The sequence below is a fragment of the Haliaeetus albicilla genome, chromosome 11 (genome assembly GCF_947461875.1).
Source record: "Haliaeetus albicilla chromosome 11, bHalAlb1.1, whole genome shotgun sequence".
In the NCBI taxonomy this organism is placed as follows: domain Eukaryota; kingdom Metazoa; phylum Chordata; class Aves; order Accipitriformes; family Accipitridae; genus Haliaeetus; species Haliaeetus albicilla.
Window position 1 is genome coordinate 2,596,091 of NC_091493.1, and position 20,892 is coordinate 2,616,982.

At 54.4% G+C, this 20,892-nt stretch overlaps 1 protein-coding gene across 3 annotated transcripts in view; it reads right to left on the minus strand.

Moving 5' to 3' along the window:
• Positions 1 to 20,185, minus strand: part of UNC5B (unc-5 netrin receptor B) — a 54,915-nt gene extending 34,730 nt beyond the window's left edge. For 2 of the 3 annotated variants that reach the window (XM_069795823.1, XM_069795822.1), the window contains exon 1: positions 19,919 to 20,185. In XM_069795823.1, coding sequence (XP_069651924.1) covers positions 19,919 to 20,009 — 91 coding nt within the window. In that variant the 5' untranslated portion in view covers positions 20,010 to 20,185. Of the gene's footprint in view, positions 1 to 6,264; positions 6,284 to 19,918 lie in introns of those variants that run through there. The other variant, XM_069795824.1, reaches the window with a different exon arrangement.
• Between the last annotated feature and the right edge of the window lie 707 nt (positions 20,186 to 20,892).

Here is a 20,892-nt window from a genome sequence, read left to right on the forward strand (position 1 = left end):
TGGAGCATCCCAGTGGATGCAAGATCCCACCAGTTCATCCGCAAGGCCTGGCTTTTTAATGCCTGGGAAGGGAGGAAGAGAAAGGAGGAGGCCAGAAGCTGGGCTTTATGAGCTCGAGAGATCACATTCCTGGGATATCAGCCCAGAGTTGCACTTGGAGGAGGAAAAAAAGGAAAAAAAACAAAAACCCACCACCCCTCCCCAGGATGCTGCGCTGTTATTTATAAGCTTAATAGTGAAAAGAGAGGGCAAAACGCCCTGGTTTTTTTCCCCAGATCTCAGCATTAACGCAGCAGAGAAATGCCTTTGGGCTGCAAGAGCATTCCAGCCACCAGCAGGAAGATAAGCCTCTTCCTTTGCCTCCAGATTCCTTGGCAGAGAGGAGACACTTGGGGTTTAACTGCATACAGAGATGCCACAGCTGGGATACAAGGGTGATATGAGCTTTTGTCCAGTCCAGGGCTCACCTGACTGATAAAGACCCTGCCCTAGAGCTCACAAAACTCAGAGGGCACTTTGACCAAGCCCAGCTTGAGGAGTTGATGGGGGCCGTGCAAGGCCAAGACACGCAACACAAGGGGCTGGTGAGGGACGTGCAAGGCCAGATGTGCAATGCAAGGGGCTGGTGAGGGACGTGCAAAGCCAAGACACGCAACGCAAGGGGCTGGTGAGGGACGTGCAAAGCCAGATGTGCAACGCAAGGGGCTGGTGGGGGACGTGCAAAGCCAAGACACGCAACGCAAGGGGCTGGTGGGGGACGTGCAAAGCCAAGACACGCAACGCAAGGGGCTGGTGAGGGACGTGCAAAAAGCCAAGACACGCAACACAAGGGGCTGGTGGGGGACATGCAAGGCTAGATGTGCGGTGCAACAACATCTGGTAGTGGAAGCGCGCAACGTGGCAACGTCCCATGCAACACAGCGCCTGCTGCACCATTGCACATGACATTGGACATGCCCGTCCCCTGCTTCTAGGGGAGGAGAGCACCATTGTGTGCTCGGTGGCGGCACCCTTCTGCCAAAATCTCGCGTGACCACGGACTGGAGGCAAAAGTGCTGGGAGGCAATTTGTTGCTGAGCAGCTGGAAACCAATGAACCAAGCCTCAGAGCTTGGGCCATCATCTCCCTCATCCCCCTCTGTCCCCACGCAAGCCCCATCTGCGAGTCCTCTTCGGCAGCCACCAGGTCCCAGGAGCCCTGGGTGTGCACGCCCCCTCCCAAAAAATAATAAAATAAAATTAAAAAAAAATTAAAATACCCTTTCAAGTGGGATTAACAATTTCCTCCACGCAGTGGGTGATGTTAAGCGAGGTCCGGGGGGCTGTGGGGTAGGGAGCAGAGGGGCAGAGCTGGCGGCAGCCTTCCTCCTCCTCCTCCTCTCCCCTCTTTATCTGGTGCCTGGGGCTCTGCCCCGGCGCCTGCTGATAATCAGGGAGCGCATTTGAAACCCCGGCGCCAGACAGGATCCTTATCTCCTCCCGGAGAGGAATGTGGGATGGGGGCAGCCCCTTACAACAGCTCCAGGAGGTGGAGGGGGGGGAAAGAAAGGAAGAAAAAACCCACCCCCCCCTCACCACAGCCCCTGTGCACAAGGAGCAGGGCAGGGGTGGGAGGCAGGGACCCCCCCAGGGGTGGGGGGGGACACCCCAGGTTTGGGTTTGGGGAGCCAGGGCTGGAGGGGGGGCCCGCGGGGTCGGAAGCCCCCACCGCCTTGTGCAAGGGCCGTGTAATTATCCCGGGGATAATTGCTCGGCTTCATTTCCCCATAAAGTCAAGTCCTGGGTAGGCTGGCTCCAAAAAAAAAAAAAAATTAAAATAAAATAATAAGCTGAGTGAGGAGCCAGGGCAGGGTTGATCCCACTGGGAAAAGCCCTGGGCACGGGCCTGGGGGAGCCCTGTTTCCCCCCCCAGCTGGCAGGCTAAAGATGCAGGGTGAAGGCCGCGAGCCATCCCCCCCCCAAAAATAAATAAAGCCCAAGACCTTTCAGGGCTCAGCTTGGGGACAGGAGCAGCCTTTAGGGTGGGAGGGAGAGGAGGGTTGGCCCCCCCGAGCCTTCCTCCCCGGTGAGGAGGGTGACTGGCACTCGGCGCTGCCTGCGGCCTGCCCTCCCTTCCCAACAGGCCCGACAAGAACTTCGAGCGGTTTAATAACAGCGAAGGGAAGGAGAGAAGGCGAAAGCCAAGCTGCTGGCTCTCCTCCCGCCTGCTACACCAGGCAGGACAGGAGCCGTGGCTCCAGCCCAGCGCTCCCTCCCGGTGCGAGGGCCGGATGCTCTAACACCCAAAAAAGAGCTTCGAGCGGTTATTTTTTTGCCATCGGGAACCCAGAGCTTTCCGCTCGGTGGCCGGCGAGCGTCAGGCGCCAGCGCTCGCGGCGAGTTTGCGCTTGCCGCGTGGTGCCAAGCGGCACCGGCAACCCTCGGCTTCATCCCTGCCAGGGGTCTCGTGGGCACCCCCCCAAGAAGGACTCTGTCGATGCCACCAGAGCCCCAAGGAACTTGCATCCAATTAAAGAGATACTTTAAAAAAATCATAATAAGGGGCTAATGAAGTTTAGAAGCTGCCGACACCAAGCATGTGCCTCAAATATGCACGGTACAGTTGGTGCCTAGGTAATGCAACTGCAGGTATCAGCTCGCCTAATTAGCTACCAGAAGAAAGTCTAATTTAAAACAAAGCTCTTATTTTATTTATTTGCTGACAGTAGCAGAGCGATTCCCTCCAGCATGATGTGAAAGCAAACACACTGTCCTCAATATAAACTGCCATGGGCTTTTTAATTTTATCCTTCAACAAGTGTTCCCTGGTTAGTCTTTGGGAAGGAGGAAAAAAAAAAAAGCCCAACAAATAAAAAAACAACTCTGGGGAACACCAACCTGCAGCTCCCATTAGCATTACAGGGGGCTTGCAAAGACAGCTTCCCACTTGTCACCTCCCTGCCACAGAAAAAAAAAAAGCAAGCACACGCACCATCACAGCTTCTTTGCCGCACTGGGAAAGGCAGGTAAACTGCCTTTCAAAAAAGGTCCGTAAAAAAGAGGTGTAGGTCATCCAGCCAAGCTAAAAGACTCCCGACAGTGCCCACCCTTTCCTTCCCCTAGAGAAATCCTAGAAGCAGGGAGAGAGTACAGGGCCATTGCGATTTTATTTAGCATCTTTATTTATTGAAGTGCTTTAAATAGATATGGATTGACTTGCTCAGCTCTGGCTATTACAGCTCGAAAGGGGAGCTGCAGGCTCTTTGATTAATGCACACAAGGCTGCTTCCATAGATGCTCGGCATCCCACGCCATGGGGTACCTCCTCCTGCCTACCGAATTACAACAGGGACCCCTGTATCACCCTCCCTGTAGGGGCAGGAGGGCGGCACGATCCCCCACCACGTATGTTTTAGCTCTCGAGTGCCACGGTTTTGGGCAGCGGGTGCTCCAGAAGTGCCACATCCTCACTTTGCCTGGGCAAAGCTGCCCCAAATGCCTACTTTGACACCGTTTTAAACCACGGATCCCTCCAGCCACATCCCAATGGGTGGTCGAGACAAAAATCTCACCGACCCCCCCCCCCACGTAGCGGGGTCCTGGGGAGGCTCTCCTCAATCCCAGCTCTGCAACCACATTGCACCAGCCAGACCCAGGAGCGGGGTGGGAAGAGGAGCGGCAAGAAGCCAGCTTGGGGAAAAACCCTTCTCTTTGAGCGTCGCACTTCACCTCTCGCAGCCGTCAGAGGACGGTCGGCGCCAAGCCCCATCGCAAGCCTGTTTATGCAAAGGGATGCTTCAGCATCTCTCCTCTCACAAAACACAGTGTCCCGGTGCCTCCACTGCTCCGCCTTTACGCCATCCACATAAAACCATCGTGCCTCTCCACCACCACCACCCTCAATCATCTCCATAGCCAAGATCAGGCCATCAGCTCCACAACCCACCGAGACAAACCCTTTATCCTTCCCCTGCCACATTCTTCATACGGTCCAAGCTCATCCGAATAATCAGAGATTTATGCTTTCCTAACACCACATCCTGACACCCGTTTATGAATTTATGAAAGCAGGGAGAGGCATCACAAGCCTTTATGGACAATGCTGGCTAGGACGTGCATTTTTCTTTCCACTGATGAAAGTAATTCCGTTCAGTTAAGGAGTACATAAAAATCACACTATTCTTAGGCAGCTGGGAAAGAGGAGGAAAATCCATTGCGGCGACCCTGAACAGGCGCTTCCCCAGGGCTTCGAGGCAGAAAACTTATCAGACACCGCACTGATAACATTCAGGCTGAACCATAAGTCTTCAGCACATAAAAGGTATTCCTAACTGCAAACTGAATGAGCAGGGGGAAAATAAGGTTAAAGAAAACCAGAGGCCAAAGGCTGGGGGGTGGCCGCAGGTCTGGGGTTCATCTGCAGGACGGGCGGCATCCCTGGCACACGCTCCTGGGGGCTAAGCAGGAGGATGCTGACGGTGGGGCACCCATCTCCTGCCACCAAGGCACCCAGGGAGAGTTTGTCTTCTGCACGTTTAAAGCTGCAGAGAAGTGAGAAAAATCAGCATCCATACCACTACCAGGCTAGTGAAATATTCCCGCCCCCGGGGTCAGCGTCCTCAATCATCCCCAACAACATATTTGCTCATTAGGGCCCCATTTGCCTCCCCCGCTATGTCCCGGTCCCAACACCCATCTTACAACACCTTCCCCCCCACCCCAACCGCACTCCTTTTCTTCCCTGTAACTCCAAACCGACTCTTTGTCCGAGGCACAAAGCGCTGTGAGGTTTCCGCTGCGGGTTTCTCTCTGCACTGGTTTCACATCCAGCTCTTTGGGAATGCCTGGTCAAAGCAAGCCAGCTGTGATTTGTAGCTGCTTTTTAAGAAATAACTCCAGAGGAGTTTTCTCCATGTCTTGTGCAACGATGGAGTTTGCAACACAACCTCAGAGGGGTCCCCCTTCTCCTCCTTAGCAGTCACTTGCTCTCCATTCACCTGTCAAATCCCACGAGGATCCCCCAAGCTGGAGAAGCCAAGTGACACAAAACAAGCTGGAAACAAAACCCTGTCCTATTCCCAAACCACCTCAGAAAGGCCAGAAGCAGCACATGATGCAGCTATATGGTAACCTGACCCACAGCAACCACAGCCAAAAGGGAGGCTGTGCAGCTCCCGGCTGCCCTGCATGTCCTGCACCTACCCACAGGTCGAGCCAGTTATTCTTGTTGAAGGAAAAAATTAAAAAATCCAGATCTGCCATGCCTTCGCACCCCCCGTGCACGGATGAGAAGCTTATAGCACGAGCAAGCAGTGACCACAGAGCTGCTTTTGCAAGCTCCTCTTCCAACGCCTCAGGCTCAAGTCTTCCAAGCCAGCCCCAGGCTCCGGCCAAACTGCTGCCCATTTCTAGGAGCGATGACCCCCCCAACCAACAACCCACCAGCTCCGCAGCACTGCCGGCCCTACAAACGTCGAAGGCCACCTCCTTTCCCAAACCTGCAGCTCCGTGCCTCATCCAAGGTTCACCCGCAGCATCATCTCCACCAGCCTGCGCCCGATCCCAGCATCACCCACCCAAAGCCATTGCTCCCTCCCTCCGAGGCCGGTTTTCCAGGCAGAACAAGGATGGGAATTACTCAGGCAGCATGTGACATGACCACCAGAAGGAGGGCATTGCATTACTGGAGCTAAAACTGGATCCCGGTTTCTATTGTCTATTCTTTTGTAGTGATGGGAAGAAAGAGCTGCTGCTCTGTAATCAGGCCTCTTCTGGCTGGTTCGCCGCTTTTAGGACCAACCAGGATAATGCAACGTTGCTTTCATGTGGCAAGAGAAGCTTATAAACAATACTATTACACTGATACACCGCCGAAATTAAAGCCTTGCTCTGAGTCTCGGTTGCTCCCAGAGGCAGCCTGCTTGCCTTGGACTTATTATCTTCTCTAAAAGTCTTTAATACAGTGAACGGACTAAATGTCTTTCTAAATAAGCACTCGTGAAATTTAATTACTCCAAAAATAAAGCCTATTACCTATTTCTGAAAAGAAGAGCAATTCCTTCCAGCTTTTGCTAATGTTCTTTTAGCGAATGCTCTGCATTTCTTGTTTCACTTATCTGCATGTGCAAAATTACAGTTAGAGCAGAGCAGCTCCAGATCACAATTCACCCCAAACCTGAAAGCCTTCTCTTCACTGATGCTTCTGCATAGCTTTATTTTACTTTTGGGTCCAAAATAATTGAGATCCCCCCCTCCACCCCCGTAAAAATTCAGATTCTGAGCTCACCCATACAGCCAGATTGAGACTGAAACCTCCAGAGTGGATTAACTCAGCCAGAAATGATCTCAGCTGTGAAACATCACAAGGGGCAGTCACATTCTCAGCAGCTTCAAAATAGAGGTTTGGGTTTGGTTTTTTTTTTAAATTAAAAGGGATGCCATCTCTCTGCATCTGTGTTTTATCTGGAATAAACATCCTGGTGCAGGAAGAAAACATGCTTTTGCTTTCCTAACTCCAGTTTCTCATTTTCACCACCTTCCCGAGAACCTCTTCATGGTTTCTCAAGCCACCTTCTGCACTGCACTGAGACTGTCTCCACAAATAACACGGTCCCTATCTTGACCCACGAGCCTTTTGTTATATCTTTCTCTCCCCTGACCAGCTGAGGGGAGCGATAGAGCAGTTTTGGCGGGCACCTACATCCAGCCAGGGTCAACCCACCACAGCTGGAACGAGTCAGGAGGCCACCCTGGCAGTGAAGCAAGGGCCAGGTTTATTATGGCACTTATCTAGGGACAAATGCCAGCCAGATCCAACCCCACAGAGATCCTCAGGACCTGCAGAAGCGGCTGGCAGGATGCTTACGGGAAGATGCTCTTTTCCCCCATCTTTGCCCTTGATGCTCCATTTTCAGAGAGGTCAGAGGCTCCTGCTCCCCAAAACCACGAAAACCCAAAGCTGCAGAATACCCTTGACCCAACGGTCTGCAGTAATCCAAACTCCTCCAGCCTTTAGACCCTGCAGTTCACATAAATGCCTTTTAAACCCTTTTTTTCTTTACACATGCTGGCAAAGCAAGCCCCAAGAAACTGCCACATCAAACACGCCAGGCAATTTCTTCCAAGGCATGTGTGTAGGCTACAAGGAAGCCCATCCTTATCCTTCCCTCCCCACCTCTCCCCTGCTGACCCAGGGGTAGGATGCTCTCAGCCACTTAACCATCATTAGCGAAGGACCATTTCCTTCCACAACAAATAAAGGTCATCTGCCAACTAGCGTCTTTTGCCGTGACCTGAAGGCATCCTTCAGCACTTCTCTCACCTTGCCTAAGGTTTTTCCAACCTTTTTCTCAGTCCTTCATTGATTTCGAGGTACCCCAGCTCAGCTCAAGTGATGCGGTCCCTTAAGCGGCACAACAAAACCTGCTTTTCCTATAGATCTGCTGCTCAAAATACTCACGCCCACGTGGCGTTTGTGTTCCCCAATAGTAGGTGGCAAGTGTTATGCTGTTGGGTTTTTTTTTTAGTGGGATATTAATAGATCCCTCTCACTGGCCAACCAGCTCTCTTAGATAAAAAACTTTATTGCTAATTTCCTAATCAGGCAGGCGCTTAATTGCGAGACGTCTACTTCTGAGTCAAAGAGGGGGAGGGCTGCAGACACACAAACAGCACAACTGCAAAAAAAAAAAAATCTGGATTTTTTTAGGAAATGAAGCTAAAAAAAGAAATCTCCCCCAAACAAACAAACAAAAAAACCCCTGAAATAAGCCAGATAACCAAAAAATAAATCCATCGGGATTTTTGGCATCTTAGGCGCAGGAGCTCCTCTTGGTGCATGGGCCAAGGAGATGCTGTGCCCCACAGTCCCTTCTGCGGAGGGGCTGGAGCCCACGGCTGCTCCCGGGGGGGTCACGGCAATGCCTCTCTCCTCCCGCGTCCCATATATAGCACGGTCCCTGCGGGCTGCAAGCAGATGGTTACCAAGCTGACAGGTTGCAAACAGCTCCATAGAGCCGGTCGGGGAATCAGATATTGTCTCCATGCCTTTAGTTTTGGAAACAAAAGATGTCTCCCTGCTAAAAAAGTTTGCTGTGGGACCTCGCCGGTCCCCCTATTTTCGGGTTTCTTTTTAAAAGCATTTCAATCCAGCTCACATCACTTGGGTCTGAAGTCTATACAAGTCTCTGGGCTGCCTGCACATAACTTTTTCCACTCCGAGAAGGGAAAATGGATGTTTTCATCTGACTCTCCTCTCCGTAGCTGGAAGGAGAACGCAAGGACAGCCGTGGCGCGTGGCACAACATCAACCTTGCTTTTCCAGCAAGCTGAAGGCACTCCCTTCCCCGCAAAAAGTTTCTTCCCTTGACTTCCCATCAAGCTTGCAAACACCATGAACTCAGGGCAACCCCGAGAAGCTTCTTCCCAGCATCCCCACCATTTATTTACCGGAGCCCCAAGGGCTTGGAAACAGTCCTGGACCCCAGCCCTACATACACAGGACAGCAGTGACACCGCAAAGTGCCAGGCAGGGACCCAAATCATCTTTTAGGGTGGGTTTATTTTTTAACATCATCCTTCAGCAGGCCACGCTGGATCCCCCCCCCACACCTACCGGGTTGCAAAGCGCAGCCAAACTGCAGGACTCCGGCTTCTTTTGCTTCCCCGCTGGTTTTAGCTCTGCAACTTGACCCTCGCAGAAACATATGGTTTGCATTCTCCCCCCTATACTTTCCATACCCTCACACACGCTCTCCTTCCCCCACCTCCCATAGGCACACAAATCCAAGCCCTTTTCTCTTTAAGCGAGAAATCGTGCCGGCAGCCCTCCCCGTCTCTCTCTAAGGGAAGGAGAGGGGCAGAGGCAGACCGGGAGAGGCCGCAGTAAAACCCCTCGGCCGAGACCGCTAAGTGGGCTTTGCCATTTCATGCAGGGGTCATTAACAGCCTGGCTGGATCCACCGCATCCCCTTATAGCCAGTCCATAAATACTAATGAAAACAGAGCCAGTATGGCATTGGGGTACGGAGACGGAGAGGGGGAGGCAGCAAACGCGCGCACAACAAAAACCCGCTCTGCAAACGGAGCTTTGCCTTCCCCAGCTGGCCGGGGACCACCGAAAAGCCACCCTGGCTCAAGCCTCCAGCCTCATCCCTCTCCGCTAGCAGGAGAAGAGGGAAGCAGCAGCGAGCCCTTAGGATGTGGGGACGGCCAACGGGCACAGCGACGCCAAGGCACCGCCGGGTGCCGGCGGTCAGAGGATGCTCGAAGGGCAGGCACAGGCTGCCGACCGGGTTAAGCGGCAACTTCACCTCCTCTTTTCCCCCTCCCCGCCTGCAAAAATCATCTTTCTTTTCCTGTTAGGCAGTTTTCATCTCATTTTCTGCTTCACCCAGCAGCCGGGCTTTTCCCCGCAAAGAGACGACGGCAGCCTAAGCTGGTTTTTGTTCAGCCCAGAAGACCGATCCAGCGGGAACTGGCGAGAGGGATTTTTACGGAGCATTACTTTGCCTTACCGACAAGCAAGGCATCGCCTTCCCCCAGCCCGCATCACGGAATGAAGTGAAAAATTCACAAGGGCCCCCGTACCCGCTGCTTTTTTCTAGTGTCCTTAAAGCACCACACTCGAGAGGAGCCTCACAGAGCCTGGGAGCGCTGTGGGACGGACAGACGGACGGATGGATGGATGGATGCCCCTGGCCAAAACAGCACAGGCTGTGATAGAAACCAGAAGCCTTGTGGTCTGCGAGCCTGACTGCCTTTGCAAAGCATACCGAGCATTGCTGGCGCGCCTGCGTATCCGACACCATCCTCCCGGCCGCGGTCGACAAACGCTGCGGCAAAAAACCCCAAAGATCCTCTGAATTTATATATTTTTGGCGGCACAGGACCAGCAAGCCTGACAGTTTCTTGGAGCTGAGCACCGCATGAATTCCTCTTAGCAGGTATTAGAAAACCACACTTTAAAAAAAGCATCATCTATTTTTGACCCGTTGTGTTTTTAGCATTGGCGTTACTCAAGGTTTTAGCTGGACAGATGAGGCCCCGCAGCAACCTGTGGCTTTTCCTACCACGTATCCCCCGGGATCCTTCCCGATCGGCTGGGACCCTGTCTGCAAAGCCGGTGCGTGGGTTTTTCCATCCCCAGCAGGACCAGCCCCAACACGCCCCAGACTCCCGGGGTTTTGTTGTAAACTACAAAGGAACCTGCCCAATTCGCCCCAGTTTGCATAACCAGTTTATCCCAAGCATTTGTTTTAAAAACTCAACTCTTGTTAGTCACTGTTCAGCCCAAACAAAACCCAACCCTCTTCCCAGCTTTTGGATCTTGCTTTTCCAGCTTTGGGCAGAGCCAACATTTTTATCTTGGTGTATAAATTTTAGAGTCTGAAATAGGTGCCTCCATACCTTGTTTTATACATATATATATATATATATAAAAAACAGGGTAGCTGAAGCACCCATGACCCAGGATAGGGATTAACCACAGGGCTGTAACTCCTGCAATCCAAAGCCGGGATCCCTGGGCTATGACACCACGGGATTTTAACGTGCAAAGCCTCCACGGCCGCACCTCCCAGCCTTGCTTGCTTCACCCAAGCACAGACTAGTCATTCACCAGTAGCAAATCATTTAGCATAGACACACGTGAAAAAAGAGGGACTGCGAAGGGGGAGAACGTAAGTTTTATAGCCCTTGGCAGTCCGCACCCCGGCTTCATCACACTCTGGACCCCGGTCAACCGAGCAGCTCCGCGCTGCACAGCCGTGCAGCCAAATCCCCTCTCCTGAAACAAATCCCTTTAGTGCCGACGCCGGAGCATGGAAGGCGGCGTTTGCAGGGCTCCGACTGTAAAAAAGCAGCCAAAATGATGCACAGCAGGCATCGCGCGTCCTCCAGGAAAACGTGCTTCCACAACCGAGTCAAGTATCTCTTCCTAAAGACCAGCGGAGGACAAGAGGAACCGCAGACTCGGGTGGAAAATAAATGCATGGGTGGAGATGGCAAGGGAGCCCAAATTGCCACCTCTTCTTCCTTCCAGCCCAAAGCATTAGCCTGCGGCCCCAGCAGCGCCGAGAGAGCTGGGCATGCACCCAGCAGTGACGCCGTGTCCCCAAAGCGGACAGACTGGTGCAACTCCCAGGAGACCCTACGGAGTCCCATAGGGATGCCACAGCCCCAGTGAGGAGCTCCTGAGCACTGGGAACCGCTTACTTCCAGCCTAATGCAGATTTTCAGCAATACTTGACCCACTCTAGGAAGATGTCCTCCGGTCAGGTCCCAGAAAGCAGAAGAGCCAGGACATTTAAGCTTCTCCAAGACAGGCTGGAAGAGAAAACCCTTCAACGAGCCTAGTCTCCGATACAGCGACCCAGACCGCCGATTACTTTTAATTGCTGTGTAATTGGACTTAGGAGCCATGCTTTCATTTTAAGCACGTCTCTACATTTCACGTCTGTCAAGGGGGAAAGAAAAACCTTCAAAATAATTTTGCAGCCCAGGAACACCGCAGCACCATCCAGCAACCGTAAAAACAGCCGCGCCAGGCGGGGAGGCGAAGGTACCCGCACCGCGAGCGGCATCCCCAGCCTGTTTGGGATAAACAGGGGTGGAGGGAGGCTGCTGGGATCCCACACCTGGGCAGCGGCCATCCGAAACGAGGCGATGGCCTCAGGCCAGACCACAGCAGACAGCACAGCCACGTTGCAAGATCCACCCTCATGACCAGCGCTAATTACTAGCTTCGCTCGCAGGCCCTGCAAAGCCTTCAGAGATGCCCCTCCAGGTGAGGGTGGGGATGCTTGCTCGGCTCCATTTGGCTACATGGATGAAAAGCAAGCAGCAGACCGCTTTTTTTTTGGTTGTTTTAAATAGCAACCACTTTCTGGCTCCTGGAAAACACCCTCCTTCTGTTCTTCAAGCCAACCCAAACAGAGAGAGCCAATAACACAGCCGGGCGATGGCGTAGGATGGCGAGGTCTCCACGGGGGATAAGAGGCGCGCAGAGGAGATCAGCCCCCGCTCACAGACCACTCAAGGCGGGGACGAGACCCCCCCCCCTCAAGATGGTAGAGAGGCAGAGCCAGTCAACCCAGTGGAAGGAAGCTCTGTTCATCCATCTCCATAAAACCCTCCGAATCCCTGTTCCTCCACCTCAATTGCTCTCGGTCCTCCAACCAGCGGTCACCATCCGAATCCCTGTTCCTCCATCCCAGTTGCTCTCGGTCCTCCAACCAGCGGTCAGAATCATCCGAAGGAAGAACTACAACTTCCCGGCACATCACGTGAGTCCATTGGAAAACCGGACAGTCAATGAAGCAAGGTCTTCTGCTGAGGACCTTCTTGGTGCCTTCAGCCGCTGCTGGGTGGATGCGCCCACGTGTGCCGCCGGTCGCGAGTAAGCCCAAAACCTCGCAGCCTAGAAAGCATTGAGGACACTCGCTGACAGCAACCTCAGACAGGAGGAGACAGCAACGCTGCACCCCAGGCGTGTCCCTTCTCCCATTTAAATCTGTCCTGAGGAGTTTCTGGGCTCTCTAACCTCCTGCCTAAGGAAAACTCCCACGCTACACAATGCAACACAACCCTTTTAATAGCCTCCCGCCTCCGCGAGCCACCCAGCCGGGAAGCCTGGGTTTGTTTTTACAACATCTTGTCCCTCCAGCCTGCCACCACCGCAGGAGATGCAGGTACACCGAGGAGCCCCCCCAGAGGTGGGCAGCCCACGCTGCTCCTTATTTAAGTTGTGGAAGAGAACACGTAAAGGCATTTAAATGCTGCCAACCGAGGAGGGAGCGTGGCGAGAAGGGGGCAGTTGGGGATCATTTCCAGGCTGGTGGCAGCTCCCGGGGAGGAGAGTCACTCTGCAAAAGGGAAGACTCACGAAGCAACAGCAGGACAAAGTCAGGGTGGAGAAAAGCTTCCTCTCGTCTCAGCCGTGCTCTCACCTCCCTGCCCGGTGCAAGCCTCCCCCTTGCAGGGCTCCTATCAACAGCCACCACATCCATCTCCAGAGAACTTCAACAGGGAGGGATGCTTGGTGGCAAGAAGCACCATCGTGCCTTACAGGAGCATTCCCCACGCACCATCCTGCACTCAAACCCTCTCGCACAGATTTTTATCTGCACCTGACAGCCATTTGGTACAAGATATCAAGGTGTGCTGAATCCCATCCCCAGGGCAAGCCAAAGCATCCAAAACAATTGCACCTGCGTGCAGCGACATCAATACCAAGCGCATTCCTCCACCTCTGTGGAAGTCTTGTGGGGTGTCCCCCCCTCCCTGCCCACCTCTTTCTAACATTCCAAGCAATGCACCCACATGGATCCTCCAGTCGAGGAGGATGCCCACAGCATCGCTCCCACAGAGCCCCGAAGCCCACCTAGGCTCTGGGTATCCGCACTCAGAAGTCCTCGCCTCTCCTCCCGCGGCGGCCTCTGCTCGACAGAAAGGCAGATGGATCTAATACGCATTAAACATCTCCAAATGAGATTTTCCACGCTCTTTCAAAGGGAAACAATCCCTCAGCTTTCACACTCGGCATAGGCTTGTGAAGGAGGGGAGCTGCGGGGGCAGCGAAGGTTACCCATGGGAGCTTTATGGAAACCACACTGGCAGGACCCCCCAGAAGCACGAGAGATGCCGGGATCGGACTTTTGTGTCTGGCTCGATGAGGGGTTTGTACCGATTAGGAGGACAGCCCATGCTCGGAGCCCCAGGTATTCGGGCAGGGAAGGGATCGGTCGTGGTACAAATAAGCCCTTTCTCTCCTCCTAGGTTTTACGGGAATAAACGGGGGAGAGAAGCGAGGGCAGCTGTGCTATACGTGTGTATATACGTGTATTATAGGCTGCTGCTGATCAGACTTGTGGGGCAAAGGGATGGAGGTGGAGAAGGAGACCACCAAAGATGCTCTGCAAATCTATATGGGTCTTCTTCCTTACCTGAAGGGACTTGCTCTCCCAGAGAAAGGGGTAACCCAGACCCCAAATGCAAGCACAGAAAAGCTTCCAAGTTTGAGGCTAGAGCTCTGCTCAGTTTGCTTCTTGTATAACCGGGTATATTACTCTTCCATAAGTGTCTCAACTTGTGTCCTCCATCTCCCAGGGTTAAAAAAACAACACCCCCCCCCCAAAAAAAAAAACCAACCCACAAAACAAACAGCACTGCCTTTAACTTCCAACAAGCAAAGCTAAAGGAGAAAAAACTGGCTCAAAACATTTGCTTTTTAGATCCTGGGGGAGTGTCAGCCCCCTCCATCCAGACCAAGCCCTGCATGGCAGGCAATGGGATGCGCCTCCTGATAAATATTTTGCCTGGACTAATCCAGCTCTAGGAGGAAGCCTTGTCTCATGGAGAAAGCCCAGTTTTGGGACTCCTGTGCCTCCACCGTGCCTGCCCCACAGCCCATGCACGTGCCCCAGGCGGCTCTGCTGCCACCCCCAGGCCTTGGGAACTGGTAATTCCTCCTCCTCGCAGCAAAGACCAAGGTCAGCAACGTATTAGCTGGAAAGGGAATATTTCCCAGCACCAAAACGAGTGGGTGCTTGGCCATCAATCCCCTCTGGAGAGGGGCTGAGGGCTGAAGCAGGAGGAGGGAAGACACAGCGGCATCCAGGGATGCTCCAGGCAAGGCAAGGGACCCGGCAGAGCCCGGACTCGAGGGGTGAGGAAAGATGGGAAGCAGAGCCCACACCAAAGATGAAAACACTTTCTTCCTCTTGAGCTGCGAGATGCCCTGCCTGCTGCTCAGCATCAGGGTGGCAGGTAGCTTGCTTTCTCCCCTTCCCCACCTGTATTTCTCCATGGAGCCCAACACTGAGAAACACAGGGAGCCAAACTTGTCATCACGGTCCCTTTACCAGATTTACCCCAAAGCACCCTCCCAACCACCAAGAGTTTGGGTTAAGGCTTGCAGCTTCAACACCCCCCCAACTTACACCGGGTAGCAGCACCTGAACCCCCAGTTCGGGGATGAGGACCAGGACCCACCACCCTGGGCATTTCACCACAAATCTAACACACCCGTGTGGGTCCAGAGGAGCTCGCGGCAACGGGGAACAGCCCCCAAAAAAACTGAGCCGAGCCAGCGGGTCTGGGAGAAGCCACCAAAGGCAGCAGGGAGCAAAGGAGACCTGAGCGGGGCCGTGCCGGGCTGCAGCAGGGAGGGACTCGCAGGAGATTAAAGGCAGAGTGCAGGACACGCTGGAGCAAGCCCCGTGCTAAATAATTCCTGCTTCCCTTCCCTTTCCTCGTTTTCCAGCGTGGCTTCGCCCAGCCTTTCCCAGCCTGGCTTGCGTTTGATCTCCGGGCTCGCTCTGCCTTTCCCTCGCCTCCAACCAGCCGATTGCAACCCAAAGGTGCCTCGCTACGACCCGCAGAGCTGCCCCAGCCCCATTCAAAAAAAATAATAATAATAAAAAAAAAGCAGCCCCTATGTGAAAAAAGCAAATAGCAAAGTTAAAAAAAAAAAAAAAAAAAAAAGAAATCCCCTAAAAATCCAAGCTCAGCAAACATGTGGCTGCTACCAGCCCAGCCCGGCGGTTTGGGAGGAGAGGGGATGGGGAACGGGCTTGGGAGGAGGAGACGGCAGCTCTTCCCCTCCACCAAGGAGCAGGTCCAGGGCTGCCAGCCCAGCGCATTCCTGCACCGTGAGTCAGGCCTCTGAAAAACCAGGAGGCTTCAAAAATAATACTCCGTGCAGCCGGGATGCTTTGCTTGCCTTCTGGCTCCCCAGCCTCCCCCACGCACGCAGCCCCTGTTTTTAGCGCTTTGCTCCACGACGGGATCAAAACCGATTGAAACCAAAACCCAGCTGGGACCCTCGAGAACAACACCACCCTCCACGCTGGGACCCCGGCGTGAAGCTAAAAGAAAACCCAACACTCCCAAACTGCCTCGACAGTAAAAATTCAAGCGTCGGCCAAGCCTGCAGGGCTGCGGGGACAGCGAGCCGGAGGATTTAGGGAGTGTTAGGGAGGGTGCTGCATTCAGCCAGGGGCCTCCAGGCTCCCACCAAGAGAGGTCCCTCGGAGGGCGGGTGTGAAACCAGACATCAGAGCAGCTTTATGGGGCCTTCTGCCTCTCCCAAGTCAAAGCTCCACATTTCCCAGCCCTGGCGCAACCCCACTGCAGGTCATACAGGATTTTATTTTTTTTTTCCAGTGATGGGGGGAGCCACATCATTCAACAGCTACCCCTTCACCGCTCCTGGAGCGCCACAAAGGCTCTGGTTTGGTGGGGGAAAGTATCTCACGCAACATCTCCTTTGGGTCCTGAGCTCTGGCAGAGCCCGGGAAGGATTACCCGAGCTCCCTTCACCCCAGGATGAAGAGGAATGAGCCTTCGTGCCACCAGACGCAGACCCTCACCCCCCAGCATCCAAAGGGCCAGGGCTGTGTCAGCTCGGTGCCGCTGCTCTGACTCACGAGCAGGGGCGGCTTGCACAACACAACCGATTACAGCGAATTACAGCTTTGCTCGTTAAGGAAAACCAAAATCGGAGGCAGTGGGCCTTCAAATGCCACGGCGGGGCCGACGGCGGCCGGCTCAGGCATCCCTCGCACCCGAATTAGTCTCCCCGCTTCCCAAAGCGAGACGCGGGTGGGATGGCAGGAGGGGGCAGAAGGCTTGGTGATTTATGCCCCCGTCCCTCGCTCCGGCAAATGTTTTCACTTGCATTAGCATGGCTAAAGCCGGGAGGATAGAAGTGAATAGGAAACAGCAGGAACCTGTGGCTTTATGGCACCGACATCTGCTGTAATGAACTCCTCGCAGACTCCATCCAGCCCCTTCCGTCCTCACCTCGCAGCCCGGCGCTTTCCTGCCGCCTCCCCGGCACCGGCCTGCAAGCCTGGCTTTTGCCAAGGAAAACCCAGCTCACGGACTCTCCCGATAACCTACGGGGCTGGCAGGCTCATCCCTCCGGCCCCAAACACGCCGGGAGGGAGAAAGCCACAGGGCTGAGGACTTGAAAGCGCTCCTGCTGCTGGAAACGGAAGCAAAACCAGGCTCCTTGCATCACCTTGGCTTGCTTAACTGATCCAAAATACAGATAATTTTTATTTTTTTTTTATTGCTGTACAGCTAGGACAGGGACGGAAAGGGAGCCAGCGTGCACAGCACCGAAAGGACCCACAGGACCTAAATAGGAGACAAGATAAAGGACACAGCAGGACTCTCCAAGCTGCTTGCTGGGTCAGCAGTGGTGCACTTTTGATTTTTAAACAGAGAAAACGCAATCTGGATTTCTCCCCTACCCCCCAACTACCTCTTCCAAGAGACTCTGCCTTCTTTAAAGTAGCATTTTTCCATTTCTCTCCTTTTTTTGCTGTTTCACTATTTCATTCTGCCACTACCGCACACAGAGAGCGCCCGCTTCCAAGAGAGTAGGCTCCATAACCAAGAAGCTAAAGGAGAAGGCGACAAAAAAAAAAAAACCCATAGCAGATCCTTCCACGCACCGCTGTCCTCAAGCGAGCAAGCCCCCACCTCCTGCAAGGGCAGAGGCTTTCCTGATGAGCAACAGGTCTCGGAGCAAGCATCTCTCTCCCGGCCATCCGCTCGCGATGACAGCAGCGGGCAGGCAGCCTCCTGCCACCGACGCGCGGGAGCCCCTGACCCACGCCGGTGGGAGACACCGGTGCCGATATCCCCTTCCCAGGTGTTTTCCTGACGGTAGCGCCAACGGAGGGATGGAAGGACGGTCCTTCACCAGAACGGCAGTGTCACACTCTCCTCTGCAAACGCCCTCGTCAGCTAAGCCCACCATCCAGCATCACCCTCTGGATTTTGGCAGCCCTTCTGCACAGCTGGCCTCATTGGGAAAGGCCCTCGAGCAAGCTCGAAATCCTCACCCTGAGTTGTTTTCCTATCAGGAGTAGCACACACAAGCAGAACGAAGCCCGGCGAGCAGCCCCGCAGGCAAAGCCCCGGGACTGGGGGGCCGCGGGTGGGAGCTGGGGTTCCCCCAGGAGCGGAGGAGAGCACCGCAGCAGTCCGGGCGGTGAGCGGGTTTCAAACCCCTGTCCGAAACAACACATCTTCCCCCGCCTTGTTGCAAAACCCGACACAAACAATATGTACATTCTCTGTTATTAAAAATTATTTTCTGGGTGATGTCTCTCCCTCCCTCCCTCCTCAAAACCAGGATGGGGAAGGGAGCGGCTTATGACCGGGGCGCAGCACCCACCATGGCTCCCTCCTCTGCATCATCACATGCAATCTCTGCACAACACTCCTGGAGAAACAGTAATTATAGCTCTACAGCTAAAAACTTTATATACACATTTACGTATGCCAGATTAACAGTGTGCCTTCGGAAAGCTCCCCAGACTCAAACTGATCCAGCTTGGTCAGGTCTAACTTGTTTTTGCTTCTTCGTTCCCTCCCTCCTGCCCAGTGGAGTTCAACCCCTGCGTGAACTTGGTGCATGCAATCACTGCGCGGGACAGAGCCAGGCACGGGGGTCCCGTACCACCAACCCGGCCAACATCTCCCCCCCCGACAGCATCCCCAGGCTGCTTGGCCACAGCTAAACCCCGACCCACAGCGGCCTGGCTAATCCAGCCTTCCCAGCTCCCTGCCATCCACAGCATCCCACGCCGTGCCGAGCCGCAGGTCCCCTCGCTGCCCACCAGTTGCCAGGTCTCAAACCCCTCCCTTGCCAGCAAGGGCGAGTTTCTTCTGGCTGGAGGATGCTGCTGCAGCAACGTCCAGGCCACCGAGCAAGTCAGTAGTGCCACTTCTGTTTTCCATTTGCCGAAACACACTAGATCTTTGTGTGGCGGAGGCGGAAAAAATATTAATCTAATTAAGCTCCCTCCCCAAAATTCCTCGTCACCTTAATTACGCTTCAGAAAAGAAGGCTTGGTTCATTTTCCTAGAAAATCAGCTTGTCAGGAGATGCTTTTAACTACTACCAAGACCGATCTGCGCTACGCGCCACGTCCTCGAGCCCTTGCCACAAGGTGCGGGATGCGGGCGATGGGCTCTCCTCCTGAGTTCCCACGGGGATGCCGACCTTGCCCATCACCGGAGCCCCGACGCTTACGGTTAGGGTAGAGGTACCAACCTCTAAAAAGCCATCAAACTTTATAGGGCTCCGCTTCCGAGCTCTACGCTCGAAGACATCTTGTTCTACCTGGAGGATAAACACCAGCACCTTTGCTTTGCCACCGCCGGAGGATGACAAAGGACAAAGTCCTGAGATGCAGAGGATGTTCAGGAGTTGCTGGGGGGGGTGGTGGTGTGTGAAATATAGCGGAAAGGCTGAATTTGATCACAGGAGTCCTAACGAGAGAGGGCAGCAGGAGAGACGCGCCTCTGTTTATTGTCTGTGGCAGGGATTACCAACGGAAGGGCTGGATTTAAGTGCATCTCAATCACAAGATTGGGTTGCGCACAGGAAACTTTGAAGAGCCATAGGAAAAGACCACTTAGCTGCTTGGCCATCAATAGCTCGGTTTATCAAAAGGCAGATGATAAAAAAAAAAACCCAAGCTGAATAATTAACTTATTTGACTCGCTGAGGAATCACAGCCGGCGACACTACAAACAGGGCTGGGTTTGTTTTGCTTTTCCCAAGGAAAGAAAAAAAAAAATAAATATATATATATAAAAATATCAGCAGGCGGCAGCGGCGGGGCACGGCGGGCGGCGCTGCCAGCCCGCATCCCCCGGAGCATCCCCCGGCCCCGAGGATGGCTCAGCCCCCCCCCCCAAACCTGCGCTCTCAACCTTTATATTAAAAAAGAAAGAAAAAAAAAAAGAGAAGGAAATAAACGCCCCAAGGTTGGACCCCCCCTGGAGTTACCCCTAAAAAAAGAGATAAACCGCAGTGAACTTTTTTTTTGGGGGGGGTGGAGGAGGGAGCAGGACACGCTGCCCACCCCCCCCCTCCCTCCAGCCAAACTTCTGCCCCCTCCCCGGCTCCCCCTTACCTGCGGCGGCCAGCGCCCGGCGGAGCAGCGGCAGGAGGAAGATGAGGATGAAGAAAGCGGCGGGGCGGCGGGGGCCGGGGGGAGGCGGCATGGCGGCGGCGGGGGCCGGGAAAAGGGAGAGAGGAGCGGAGCGGCGCTGCCTGCCCGCCCGCCTCGCCACACACTGCCGGGCTGCCCGGCGCCGAGCGGGGCGGAGCGGGGAGCGGCCCCCGGGGAGGGGGCGGAACGGGGGCGGCCCCGGCGCCCTGCCTGCGATGAGCTGCGCCCGGTCTCAGCCACCCCCTCCCCTGCATCACCGCCTCGGGCAGCCGGCATGGTGAAAGGGGGGGGACACACAAAGCCGAGCCGGGAGAGGGACTGCGAGGCAGGGATGGGGGGGAAAAAAAAAATTAAAAAAAAAAAAAAAAAACCGCGTTAAATCCCGGTCTGCAGTGGAGATGTGCGGGCACAAGGGGGAGCCCCGCAACGCGGTCGGCGCCGGGTTTCCCCTTCGCTGCGATGCGAGCGGCCCCCGGGGAACCGGCGTGCTCATCATCCTCCTCCCGGCCCCCCCCCGGCGTGGCCGTACCCCGCTGTGCCCGCCGAGGAGGCTTGGCCCGGGGAGAAACACGCCGCGAAAAAGACTCGAAGGCGTGAAGCGAACGTGGGCTTTTGCTCCTAGCGATGCGAGTGCCGTAGGAGCACGGAACGGACTGCTACGTCCCCGCCGACCCAGGCTGCAGAATAGACCTGCAGGAGTATTAAAAAAAACACCCCACACACACAAAAAAAAATAAATCACACATTGAGGGAGATATCCTGCAACTACTCCTCCATACCTGTACATCTCCTTCTTGCAAAGGAACCGAAAACGAACTTACGGGTTTGCAAACTTGGAGCGGCGAGGCTGCAGTTTTCCACTCGATGGTTTAAACGCCACCCCGCTCGCCGGAGGGGCACCCAGGAGACGAGACAACCCCAAGTTCAGCAAAGCT